General features: G+C 43.2%; 1 protein-coding gene across 2 annotated transcripts in view; it reads left to right on the top strand.

Moving 5' to 3' along the window:
- The window catches only part of ptprn2 (protein tyrosine phosphatase receptor type N2), a 220,835-nt gene that overhangs the window by 35,448 nt on the left and 171,317 nt on the right, over positions 1-14,070 (top strand). For both annotated transcript variants that reach the window (XM_035415416.1, XM_035415414.1), the window contains exon 3: positions 9,623-9,736. In XM_035415416.1, coding sequence (XP_035271307.1) covers positions 9,623-9,736 — 114 coding nt within the window. The remainder of the gene's footprint in view (positions 1-9,622; positions 9,737-14,070) is intronic.

Below are 14,070 nucleotides of genomic sequence, written 5' to 3' on the forward strand. Positions count from 1 at the left end.
ACCTATGGTCACAAGCTATGGGTAGTGACCGAAAGAGTGAGATTGCAAATACAAGTGGCCGAAATGGGGTTTCTCCGTATGGTGGCAGGGCTTACCCTCCTTGATTGGGTGAGGAGCTCAGCTACCCAGCAGGACCTCAAAGTAGAACCACTGCTCCTCCACACTGAAAGGATCAGTTGAGGTGGTTCGGGCATCTGATAAGGATGCCTCCTGGATGCCTCCCTCTGGAGGAGTTCCGATCTCAGCCACCGGGGAGGAGACCCAGGGGTAGACCTAGGACGCAATGGAGGGATTATATTGCCTTGGGATCCACCGGGATGAGTTGGCGGAAGTCGCTGGGGAGAGGGATGTCTGGGTTGCTCTGCTTGCCCATTTTCCACCCTGACCTGGACTAAGCGGTTAGAGAATGAACTTTGCTTATAATAATTTGGAACATATAACACATAATGCATCACTGAGATATGAAAGGGATAAGACCGTCTGCCAAATGCCTATAACGTAATACAGGTGTATGAAGTTACGAACTGTAGGTGTACAGCAGGTAATAGCGGCTGTGGTGTGTCTCTGTGTGTGTGTGTGTGTGTGTGTGTGTGTGTGTGTGTGTGGCGGCTGTGCTAGTGCAGGGGTCTCCTGCCCCCCCCCCCAGCACACTGAAATAGGTTAATATTTACATTAAGGTTCCAGTCCATCTCCTCTCAGAAACAGCGCATTAATCCTGTCCCCTTGGCGGATGAGAGAGAGCGCTCGTGCATCTTCCTCAGTCCGCCGCGTCGTGCCCCGCCTCCGGGTCCCTCCCGGCCAGCGCCCCCCGGCTTCTCCGGCACACTGCCGCGCCGCTCGGCAAGGGAGACGCCGTTTCTGCCAAATGGGTTTTTTAATACCTCCGAGGCGTTCGACGGCGGCTTTGCCGGCGATGATGTGGACAGCGATTCGGCGGGAAAGACAGACGCGCTAATTTCCCCTCCCGCCAGTAGCTTCGGCTCCTCCACAGTGCGCTGTGTCACCACGCACACCCCTCTGTTCAGCTGAATGTTTCACTTGTCTTTTTGATGCAGTCTATCAGTCGCCCCCAGAACACCGTCATCACCTGTCTGGCCACTCCAGTAAAGCAGTTAATCTGAATTTAATTTGCGTGCGCGTGTTTGTAGTGACACAGGTTGCTATGCAGCGCTTATGGTTATGTAGGACTTCATTACGTGAAGCTGGGTAGAGGTTATTTGATAATCTGACCATTGAGTCGCTGTACTGTCTGTGCCTCTGTACCTCTGTGACTGTCTGTCTGTTCATTATTTCCTGTTGTTTTTGTGTGTGTGCATGTCTGGGTACGGGACAACTGAAAAGAACATGGGTGGTTTTTGCTGCAGCTGCTTTTCAGTCAAACAGGAAGGAAGTAACCTGATGTCAGGGATGGTAGCGCGGATGCTGGTATTGCTGAACGCTGACAGTGCACATTGTACAGAGCATGTTGTTCATTCATATCTGACAGAGCACCAGTCATCATGTCACTGTTCAGGTCTGTTCTGAACAGAAAACCCCCAGAAAGATTTAAAATGTCTAATTTAAATAATCTCACCATGTGCCCTGGCCTCTCAATATCCAGTACACTCCTCAATGACATTCTCCACAGAGCTAGATCAGTGTCAATGTGTCAAAATTACAAACATAAGAATACACTCGATGTCATATTCACACAAAAGGATCAGTATGTTCTTATTAGATGCTGACCCTGTTATGTGAGTTCATTTATGTAATAAATGAATTATTTCCCTATTATATAACTGGCTTTCCTGTACCACTGTGTATGCATAAAAGTGGCTTGATACGTAAGACAGTGAGGGATGTGTGGAGGAACTCCCTTGAGCTTCATATAAAAACAGGCAAGGGAGGCTACAGCCACACAGTATGCTCAGCTGGTTTCATTTAGTTTGTGTAGTTGTAACAGCCTCAATAAATTTGGGGGAAGCTTTAAAATGTTTTTATTATAAATGACTGTGTGTGTTGCAGACGTTTATTTTGTTTTTGATTACATTTATCATACTGATTTATATATTCTCCCTGTATACCGAGTTGCTGGGCGGAGGGGCTTGGCAGCAGCTGATGGGGACCTTCCTCCAATAAGTGTGAACTACTTCAGTCGCCACCTTGTGGTGAAATGTGTCTATTACATCACATACTGTATAAGGATTATTCTTATGTGTTTGCAGCTATTGTCGTAGACAACATAGCATTCAGTTATGCTCTTAAATAAGTCCTTAGTCATTCTAAATATCAAAAAAACGAGTCATATTCACATTATCAAAAGATAACACAGTTTTGTAACCATGACACTTAAACCACTTAGATCCATTAACGTTTCCCCATGTAAGATTACATTGAAAGAGAAAACTAAGCCCTTGATGTCACTGAATAATGTATCCTAATTATCTGTTTCAAACTCTAAAAAGGATCATTATTGTTTTAACCTTTTATATTCAAGTGTCACATTGTGCACTATTCATTTTCACGTATGCGTCATATTTCAGGTTTAAAAACAAGTTAATTTCAGTGTTAAAAGTCCACACTGCTCTCTCCTGTGGTCTTGCCTGCATTCCTTAGATATATGTCCTGGGCATTCAAGGATGAAACTGAAATGAGGTTTTACTTCGAAACACACAAAAATCAATCTGTTGTGTATAGTATCAACAGCCAAGATTGATTCGATTTGGACCTCTTTAATTTGTTAAAACAAAGTCTTGAGGGTGTCATGTTGCCTTTTATTGAGAATTAAGTGGCCTGACTTTTAGAGGCTGTGTCAATAACGCTAAAATGTCTTGGAGTAACTCCAAAACTGCTGTACACAGTGAAATCCTCGAACCAAGTCTTATCTCACTGAATCAGAGGCTTTGTATTTGATTATATCAGGAGTTGAAGGTAACTGAACAGGATTATGATCTGTTTGAAATTCAGTGCTGAAGGTATGGTGTACACTCACTGTCAATCAGCAGCACCTGCTTTGTGCTCATTTATGCTTCCTATGGAAGTCAGATGTATGTGACAAACCCTTTGAAATGAAACAAAAGCAATAATTACGGTCATGTTGTAAAACGCAGGCTTCTGCAGACAGATGAGTAAGAGTAAGGCTCAGTCTTGTTACTGTGCATTGTCTGGAACACACGACAGGCTCTTCAGCACAGAATTAATGTTAGTAGTTTAGCTGCTTTCTCAGAGAAGAATCACAAAACTGCGGTCTGTTGTTCTGAACTGTTGTTCTGAGGAATGTATTTGTGAAGTTTTTGTCACGTTGTCCGTTTTTTCAACCGTATTTCCATCCCCGTTTTCCTCGTTTCTCTGGATGTGGCGCACCTAATCGCACCTGTGGGCTCGCCTCGTTTGCGCAGAGCCCTCCGTACGAACGGAGAGAGTGCGGTCGAGCCATGCGTGGCAGACGGAAGCGTGTGTCGCCGCATGCGCAGTCCTTTCAGCTCGCGGCCTGGCGGTCGAACTGCGCGGTCGAACTGCGCGGTCGAGCTGCGCGGTCGAGAGCGCCACGCGTGCATGTGATACAGGCAGACTGCCTGATGGAGGCGCTGTTGTGTCCCTGCCTGCTGAGCCCCCTCCCCTGAGCGATGCCCTGGGTATTTCTGCTCCTCCCTGGTTTGCTGCTGGGTCCTGTCCGCGCCGGCACAGTCAGACCTCGATAGCAGAACCACTGTGTGACAGCCTGTGTGGTCGCTCGTTAAGCTTCACAGAACATTTACATTTATTCTTATGTAATATTTTTCATTCATTTCAACAGCTGAAAAAACTGTCACTGTTGTGAAATTCCATGAAAAAGCATCAGTGTGTTTCGCATTGAAAATACATTATCTCTCTGTGCAGCACTAAGCTAAGGATACTGCAATATATGAGAGCACAACTAAGGTTGTTTTGTGGAGTTTTGTTCCAAATAACAAGCATGTGTTCATGTGTGTGTGTGTGTGTCTGTGTGCGCTGGCTTGTCTGAATGTTTGTGTGTGTGTGTGTGTGTGTGTGCGTGTGCATGTGTTGAAGTGTAGGTGTGTGTGTGCTGGCATGTCTGTGCATGTTTATGTGAGTGTGTGTGTGTGTTTGTTTGTTTGTATGTGTGTGTGTCTGTGTGTGTGTGTTCAGGCACAGGCGTGCACGTGTGTCTGTGTGTCTTTGTGTGTGTGTGTGTCTGTGTGTGTGTGTGCACATGTGTGTGTGTAGAGTGCCTGGAGGTGACCCAGCTCCATTCTGGCTCTGAGTAGCAGCTGGCTTTTCCACAGGGGAACAGGAGCAGGCAAAGGGCAGAACACAGCATGAGAGGGAGGCTGCGATCGATAGAGCCGCAGGGACACAGAGCTACAGAGGAGCCCAGAGGAGAAACAGCAGAAACAGGGACAACAGAGAGACTTTCATTGCAGGGACACTGTAATGACGAATGGGACAGTTTGCCCTGGGCATCACACTCAAGGCCTGAAAAGAGCTGCTGCTTCTGACATGATTCAGGAGTTTTTGGGGGAGAGGTGGGCTCTCTGGGGCTCCATCTTTCACCTCTCCTTGTTTTTTGTGACAGCCGTGCAGAAATCTCTTTAGGAGCAGAGATTTTAGGCAGACAGGAGGGGTGAGGGAGGTTACGAAAGGCGGGCCGGGCTGACCCTTGGGGAACGCCTCTGAGACTGGAGTCCTGATATTGCAGCAACAGGAGTAGTGCTCAGAGCTGTGCTATCTACAGCAGACTGAAAGGAGGGGAATGCAATGCTTAATGTTTTAAAGAGTGCAGTTAACTGGGTGAATAATATTGGAGGTTGGGCATGTGGACAACATCCAGTCACTGTTTTGGGGTTTCAAAGTAGGAGGGGTTCTAGTGTTTCCTTAAACATTGAGGCCTGCCTGTGTGACATTTTCAGTGGCACTGGGTTCAGGAGTATGGGAGTACAGCTGTAGAAATGACAGCAGTACGCGTGGAACACAAACGTGTTTGACGTAGAGCCGATGAAGCATTTGTCAGTAAAGCACTAACTGCATCATGGTTTATGCAAAATATGAGTTGCTGACCATGTATACTATAGTTATAGAAAATATTCACTTGGACAAAGACGGAATCTTAACATGGCCATTGAAGAAAATGCATCTATTTTTCCCAGCTTTACTGACACAAACCTCTGCTCAGAGGGAGTGGTCTGCTCATAATCTGGTCACCTGACCGCTGGACTGACAGCTTAATTCTCCCACACCTGCTGACGTCCGCGTTCAGATACCAGCAGAACGGTACACAAGCAGGTTCTGTTCACTCTCCAAGTGGACACTTCTCTGCAAACACAAAATAAGCATTTATTTTTTTGTGTTACTACATTTGTTGTCATTTCTTCATTTTTTTTTTTTTTTTTTCCAGTTTCAGGCTCATTAATTTATGGTCTGAGAAGGCTTTCCAGAAAACCAGATTAGACACTTATTTCACAAGGAAGGGCTTCCCATTGTAATCTAAGCAATCATGATGCAAATGATATCACAGAGGGCATGCGGCCCTAATTAAAATGCAGTAAATGAATAAATCAGTGCAGAGCCGTGGTTATGGGTGGCTACACGCAGAACACACCCTACTGAATCGCAAGTCTGCAAGGGCCACGGTAATGAAGCAAAAGGATTGTTTTAATCTAATGACAAATTAATTCATTTGAACTGTAAGCTAATGTTGAAGAAAATGAGCTGTCAACCCTGCAGGTCCCTCAGAATTAAAGTTTAACCAAACTCACTAAATTAGTATGTGGCAACACTGCACCAGCGTAAAAAATTTGGACGTTTAAAAGAAAATTATTGGCACAAAAAGCAACCTACCTTGTGATGACACTGAAAAATCGAGATTCATCATTCTTGTTTTCTGTATAATTAATATTTTCACTTTCACATTACTGTAGCTATATCCAGCAGGATCTTCTAGTTCTTATATGGAGGTTAGCAATCAGCAATCTGCTTTACAGTTTTCCATTCAATTACTGACCAATCCATGTACTGCTTAGCTTTACTGACATTTGGGAATATGGGCAACAGGTTGGGAATGAAAACATTAAAGAGAAAACATAAAGAGAAATGCTGTATTGTAATTATGTTCATGGATAAATTGCTTGTTTTAATTCATGCATAGCCGGGAAAGGCATACGTGTTATTCTTACTGAAACGATATGAGTAATTAAATGCTTTTTTACACGTTAACTGATGTGCCATGCTCTTTAAATTCCTGAGTAACTCATGTGCATCCCGTAGCCATGTCCACCCAGTAAACAAAGTACAGTTGCAAATATTCATTCGCTTTGTAGATATCAAAGAGTTCTGTGTGGATTTTTTGGCCTTAGAATCCAGCTCTTTCTCTCCAGTTATTTCCACTTCTATCCTCCTGTGTCCGGGGCTTCAGAAGCTCGGTGAAATGACTGGAAACCCGAAAGGCAAAGATTCATCTCGGTTCAGAAACGCTGCCACTTTCCGCTGCTGTCGGTCTGCCCAAGCTTGTCTAATGTACGAGTCAATGTCCCTGCGCAGGGGTCTCTGTGGAGCCCATAACTACATGCAAGGTAATGTACTGTGCCCAGAGAGGTCAGGACCAAAGACCCTTCCAGCCGATCCCCGATGGCATTGAACATGACCAATCACTCTGGCATCTCTGGCATGGTCTGATCTGTTTGTTAACTGAAGCCACGGTGCTCCCACAAACACTTTGCGCCAGGAGACCTACCACCTCTGACACACAGCAGTTTATCATGTGTACTAAGGGTGATCAGCATGGTTCAGGACACCTCAATTCACTAGAGGAGGCGGTACCTCTCTGTAAGATAACTTAAAATGGTCTTTTGCAGACACAGATAAATATACTATTTATATATTTTAATATAATGTATATGGCTCCTGGAATTAATACCAGAGACTCATGTCCCCTACAGGGAACAAAAATGAATTGTTGGGTGGTTAATATAAAAATAGTCAAATACCAAAAGTATTTCTTAAGTTGATAAATAATTCATGTATACTGACTTTGAAGCTCTCTACATATTCTGTCTTTGATCAATGAATTCTGTCTTTGATGAATTACCTGTCCGCTAAGGTATACTCCAAATGGTTGCATGTTTGATTTGCATAATGCAGAAAGGATCATGTTTCATATCCCATAATCCATGTCAAAATATTTGTCCCAACATCTTTGTGCACCTGGATGTTTTACCATGACTGTTGTTATGAACTCTTGGTAGCACACCGGTTGTGTTTGGTATTTCAGTCAAAGTCATCTATGTCACTGAAGCTACATAGTGGCTTCCCTGGACTCATATGTGGGAATGGAGAGCGATAAAGAGGCAGTGTTCCTTATATGGAAGGGGGTGGCATGCCAGTGGCTTGACAGGCATGATTGGTAGAGAGAAACAGAGGGGAAAATGAGTGAACTGCTATATACAGCCACCTGACACCAAGCTACAGATAAAATATCTTCTTGTATCTCAGCACTGCTAGACTGCAATAAAAATCCCTTCAATCATAATGCAAGCATTCAGATTAGCGTAGCCTTTCTATTACCCTGTGCTGCAGTTCAGGCTATAAGCAATGAATCACATGACAAACAGTGAGAAGGCAGTTTAAATCACGGCTGGCTCAAAAACTTGAGTATGCGTTGCATGCATGCCATACTTTTCAAATGCTTTATGGAAAATAATGTATTCTAAAAACAGTTCCAGTACTATCAAATTCAGCTGGTTTACTAAAATAACAATTTAGTGATTTAGCAGACACAGTAAGTGCATTCAGTTAAAGCGGATGAGACACCTGCGTGTCACAAACATTGCAAGTAAAACATGTCTTCAGACAGCTGGTACACTTTCATAAGTAAAGGTACAATTGAGGTACAATTTTGTTCTTTAAGAATAACAATTTTGTTCTTTTTTCCCAGATATACGCTGAAATGTTCTAATAAGTGAACCAGCAAAAAATATTTTTCACCTTCCTGAGAGGCATCAATTGTAAAGCGCTTTGGATAAAAGTGCTATATAAATGCAGTCCATTTACCATTTATAAGTATAATAATAATAATAAAGTATAATTTATGAACAAAGAAGGTGCAAATGAATTATTAAACCCATGGCTAGGGGTACAGTTTTTTGTATCTATAGGGTACCACCCCAGTGACAAGCGGACCTTTTTAAACACCATTTTGTACCTTTTTTCTGAGTGTGTAGTCAGTTCTAGTAGGATTAAAAAATATGACATTGTTGTCTTTTTTTACTACTTTTTCCCTTTTTGATGTACTATATGCAATTTAACATTTCAGGTTGAGTAATGCTAATGCTTCAAACATTGAGGCAACTAGCTTCAATTGCACTGAATTGGTAGCAGACTGAAATGTTGCCCTCAGTCAAATGGCCAATGGGCAGCGGTGATTGTGCAGTGATGGCTAACACATGCTCTGTCTGAAAAAGAACAGGACTTTTCCATGGCTGATTGCAGTCATTCAGCTCAGATAAAAGCTCCCCCCTGGTTGGTCAATGGGCAAAGCTTTCACCTGGATCAGCTTTTGCAAAATGGCATTGGTCCCAGAATGGAGCAGTATTCTACAATGTTATTACAGCGGAATACATGGTTGCCAAAGGTGTTGCTTTTTTTTATTATTTTTTTTATTTATTTAATTATTGTGTATTTATTTAATTATTGAAAGAACTTGTGAAATAGCTGTTGGAATATAAAATATAGTTCCACATATAACATTATTTAAATGGTCATTGAAATAGCATTTGGTTAGATAGGATTATTCTGATATTCTGATCATGTGCTAAAGCAGTCCTATAGGTGAGTTAGATAAACAGGAGTTTTACAAGATTTGTATGTAATCATGAGTTAAAAATCGCAGTGCCCTGTTTCCAAATTTCTGCAATAAAACTCAAAAACATTTATGCTCAGATCCAATTAATTACAAAAAAAACATTGCTTTCAAAGACAGTGCACATCTTTTTAAAATGTGGCACACGTCATTTTTCGTTTTCAAAACACATCTTAGAAAAATGAAAGGAATGTGAAAAGATATTGGGTCATTTATATTCCGGGAGAGCTGTTATTTCCCCTGTGTATTGCGACCCTGAGTGTCCCAGCTTTTCTTTCTTGTCCTGATAGTCGTTGAATTATGAAGCTGATAGCAGCCTCTGCTTGTGTTGCCTAGCAACATGCATTGAGTGGCGCTTGGGCCCTGCTGATTTGGAGATAAGCAGCCGCAGATAAAGGCTCTCCATTGATGGCCAAAAGCTTATCTTAACGCCGATTTAATGCTGTCAAAAATGCAGGCTATTAGCGCCCAAACAAGAATACCAGGTTCACAACCCCCCCCCCCCCCCCCCCCGCCCCCGCCCAAAAAAAAAACTAGTCTCATGATCTTTAGTGAACCAGCAAAAAATAAAAAGGAAGGTGAAAAGAGACAGAAACTGATGTTGTCTCCGTCCGCTCAACACTTACTTGTAACACTGTGTTAGCGTGGATCAGAGCGGCTTTGTTGTATCCAGGTCGAGGTGTACTGTCTTCAGATTGCTGTTTCCCGAGGATAAAGATGGCGCCCGTCGGTGCAGGACCGTGGTGTTATGGGCGGAGTTCTCTGAGGGGGTCTGTGGTCTCGTTTCAGACGGAGTGTTTGGAAGGTGCCAGAGGGTTCCTGTGACAGACGTACGCCCGTATGAAGTGTCACCATCAGCCCTACTGCGCCTCCGGACCCTCCTCCAGAAACTGTCCCTCAGAGGTACTGTGAGTCATCTACACCGTTCACACACACACACACAGAAACTGTCCCTCAGAGGTACTGTGAGTCATCTACACCGTTCACACACACAGAGACTGTCCCTCAGAGGTACTGTGAGTCATCTACACCGTTCACACACACAGAAACTGTCCCTCAGAGGTACTGTGAGTCATCTACACCGTTCACACACAGAAACTGTCCCTCAGAGGTACTGTGAGTCATCTACACCGTTCATACACACAGAGACTGTCCCTCAGAGGTACTGTGAGTCATCTACACCGTTCACACACAGAAACTGTCCCTCAGAGGTACTGTGAGTCATCTACACCGTTCATACACACAGAGACTGTCCCTCAGAGGTACTGTGAGTCATCTACACCGTTCACACACAGAAACTGTCCCTCAGAGGTACTGTGAGTCATCTACACCGTTCACACACAGAAACTGTCCCTCAGAGGTACTGTGAGTCATCTACACCGTACATACACACACAGAGACTGTCCCTCAGAGGTACTGTGAGTCATCTACACCGTTCACACACACAGAGACTGTACCTCAGAGGTACTGTGAGTCATCTACACCGTTCACACACACAGAGACTGTCCCTCAGAGGTACTGTGAGTCATCTACACCATTCACACACAAACTGTCCCTCAGAGGTACTGTGAGTCATCTACACCGTTCATACACACACAGAGACTGTCCCTCAGAGGTACTGTGAGTCATCTACACCGTTCACACACACAGAAACTGTCCCTCAGAGGTACTGTGAGTCATCTACACCGTTCACACACATAGAGACTGTCCCTCAGAGGTACTGTGAGTCATCTACACCGTTCATACACACACAGAGACTGTCAATCAGAGGTAATGTGAGTCATCTACACCGTTCACACACACAGAGACTGTCCCTCAGAGGTACTGTGAGTCATCTACACCGTTCACACACACAGAGACTGTCCCTCAGAGGTACTGTGAGTCATCTACACCGTTCATACACACACAGAAACTGTCCCTCAGAGGTACTGTGAGTCATCTACACCGTTCACACACACAGAGACTGTCCCTCAGAGGTACTGTGAGTCATCTACACCGTTCACACACACACAGAAGCTGTCCCTCAGAGGTAATGTGAGTCATGTACCGTTCACACACTACTGAGAACACATCCACCACACAAGCCAGGTTCAATACAGCGTCAATACAGAACATCCTGACCAAGAGGAAAAAATAATTGTATGCGTGTGTGTCTGTGTTTGTGTGTGTGTGTGTGTGTGTGTGTGTGTGTGTGCATGTTTGTGTGTAATGTGTGTGAGACAGAGAGAGAGAGAGAGAATAAAAATGTTTTGCTGGTGCACATAGTGTTCGGGCTGTTTTTCTTTTATTTTCCATTTCTCTAACATCATAAGAATCATGTTTTTCTCTTTTCCTCCCCCTAGACACATTTGATGCTAATGGCGCTCGTAGTCGTTGCACATCCATTTCACAGGCCGTTCAGACAGCACAGCTCCGCAACATTATGTTGCACCATGTAGCAAAAAGCAGAGATCTAATGGCTGCATCTTTTTACAGCATGCAGGCACTAATTTTCTAGACCAGTTGCTCTGTTGCCTCTAATCACATTAGGCAGACTACCCTACCCAGTCAATAAGTGGATGCCGTCTAATTAGTCTGCTGAAACAGGGCAGTGGCTCGGTAACCCAACACGTTTCAGACACCTCGAAGGCAGTGAGACCTGAGGTCTGTGGGAGCCCACTCATTCTGACTTCTAGCCTGTCATCTCTCCAACACCCTCCCCTCAGAGAGGAAATGACCATTCCACCCTAGACATTAGCAGTTAAAATCACCAGCTCGTTGAGGACAAAGCAATACTGTAAACAAGCAAACAAGACAATGATGCTCTACTTCGACTCCCACATGTGTCAAAACCACTTTTTTTTTAGCGTGTTATGAAAAGAGAGATACCACGTATTGGGTGAGTGAGGCAGAGACTGCTCTGTGCTGACACAAGTCTGGTCTGTAGGGATGTCGGTGACAAATTAGTTTCTATAAGGGGAGAGATGGACACTCTCCCTTTTACTCTGCGCTGCAACTGGGGACTGCCGTCTTTCCTGTTGTCTTTTTTTTTTGTTGAGGCTGTGCGTTCAGTTTACTCACACCCAGAAGTGGCTCATGTATTTTCGAGCACTGGTCTCTTCAGCAGAGACCCTAGGCCTGGTTTTGGTCTGGTCACAGAGAAAGTTTCGGAAAGTGGAGATGACAAAGGCCGGGTGGAAGAGAGGCTCTTGTTTGCTGACCCCTGACAGGCTGGGAGTGTGGAGCTGAATAGTTACTGCTGAATAGTGCATGTTAATGACATCACGCCATGTCAGTGCCTATGTCACCTGCCTCTCACTCTTTTTTCATATATTTGACTTTACTTGGAATAAATTATTGCTTATTTGAAATTCCACCATACTTACAGTGTGTACAGCAAAAATACAGTTGAGGCCAAAAGTTTACATACACTTTGGCTAAAGACATTCAAACTCAAATTTTCACAACTCCACACATTTCATGTTACCATCCATTTCCTTTGTTAAGTGAATTAGGGTATCTACTTTATTTCCATAAGAGGTAATTTCAAAATAATAGCTAAGAGACAGGTTTATTTCATGTTGTATGTGCTATATCAGATTTTCAGTGGGTCAAAAGTTTACATACACTTTGTTAGTATTTGGTGGCATTGCCTTTAGATTGCTTAACTTGAATCAAATGCTTGGGGTAGCCTTCCACAAGCTTCTCACAATACTTTGCCAGAATTTTTTTCATTCCTCTTGACAGAACTGGTGTAACTCAGTCAGGTTTGTGGGCCTCCTTGCTCGGACACACTTTCTCAGTTCAGTCCACACATTTTCTATGGGATTCAGGTGTATCTTTAAGCCATTTTATTTAAGCTATTTTGTTACAACTTTAGAGGTATGCTTAGGATCATTGTCCGGCTGGAAGACCCAGTTGCGACCAAGTTTTAACTTTCTAGCTGATGTCTTGAGGTGTTGCTTTAGTATTTCTTGATAATCCTCCTTCCTCATGATGCCAGCTATTTTCTGAAGTGCACCAGTCCCTTTTCTAGCAAAACACCCCAACAACATGATGCTGCCACCCCCATGCTTCACAGTTGGGATGGTGTTCTTGGATTAAAAGCCTTACCCTTTTTCTTCCATAAGCAGCGCTGATCATTATGGCCAGACTGTTCATAAAATCATAAAAAAGCCTGAATTAAATTTTCAGGTGATCACCAGGACGAAGACATAGCCTTTTGGAGGAGAGCTCTCTGGTCACATGAAACAAAAAATTGAATTGTTTACCTCAAGATATCAGCTAGAAAGTTCAAACTGGATCTTCCAGCAGGACAATGATCCTAAGCATACCTTCAAAGTTGTAACAAAATGGCTTGAAGACAACAAAGTGAAAGTATTGTAGTGTCCATCACAAAGCCTTCACCTGAATCCCATAGAAAATATTTTTATTATGAAAAAGAGCGGTTACTTGTACAGGATGTTTGTTGAGTTTGTCAGTAAAATAGTCATGTCACTGTTGAATCCATGCTGCTTTTATTATATTTAAATTTCATGCCTATATTAGATTTATCTGTACATTATTATATGTGTTTTAAAAAACCCATTAATCTGCATTAATATGTTATTCCAAACATGGACATCTTTTGAACTATGGATCATTATGGCACTCATTTACACTTAATGGAGTCCTGTCAATTTCATTTTGTTGTTGTTACAGCCTATGACTGCCAGGGGGCAGCAGATACCTTCCTCTCTGGCTGTGCGAACCTTTTTTAATTGGCTGCACAGGCTGCACTGAAGCTTCATCTTTTTTTAACATGCATAACTGAGAACTGAAAACCATGAAAAATAAACAGCCATCGTTAAGAAATTATCAACATGGTAATGAATGTTTGACGTTAAGCAAGGCTGTGGATTCATTTTAATTACCTCATGAAAATTAAGTTGGTGGATGAGAGGAGATTCTTTTTTGTTGATGCATCTTTCCTGATGCAGAACAAACTGAAGACATGGGAGGCCTTCTGATTTCTGGAATGTAATGACCATCACTGTTGCCTCTGTACTAGGGCCAAGTACATCACGCAAAAACCCAAACTGAAACGATTCGCTGATATTGGAAACAGCCTATATCCTTCCTGTTTTTGTTCCATTCTATTATTTTCTCATCAGTGGAAAAAAAGAATTCCCTCTGGAAATAACCATCTCTGTAATACTGAGTCCCTACCTTTGGACAAGGTGATTGTAAGTAGTGTATCTTCAATCAATGCCATTGAT

This window comes from Anguilla anguilla, chromosome 4 (assembly GCF_013347855.1).
Source record: "Anguilla anguilla isolate fAngAng1 chromosome 4, fAngAng1.pri, whole genome shotgun sequence".
NCBI lineage: Eukaryota > Metazoa > Chordata > Actinopteri > Anguilliformes > Anguillidae > Anguilla > Anguilla anguilla.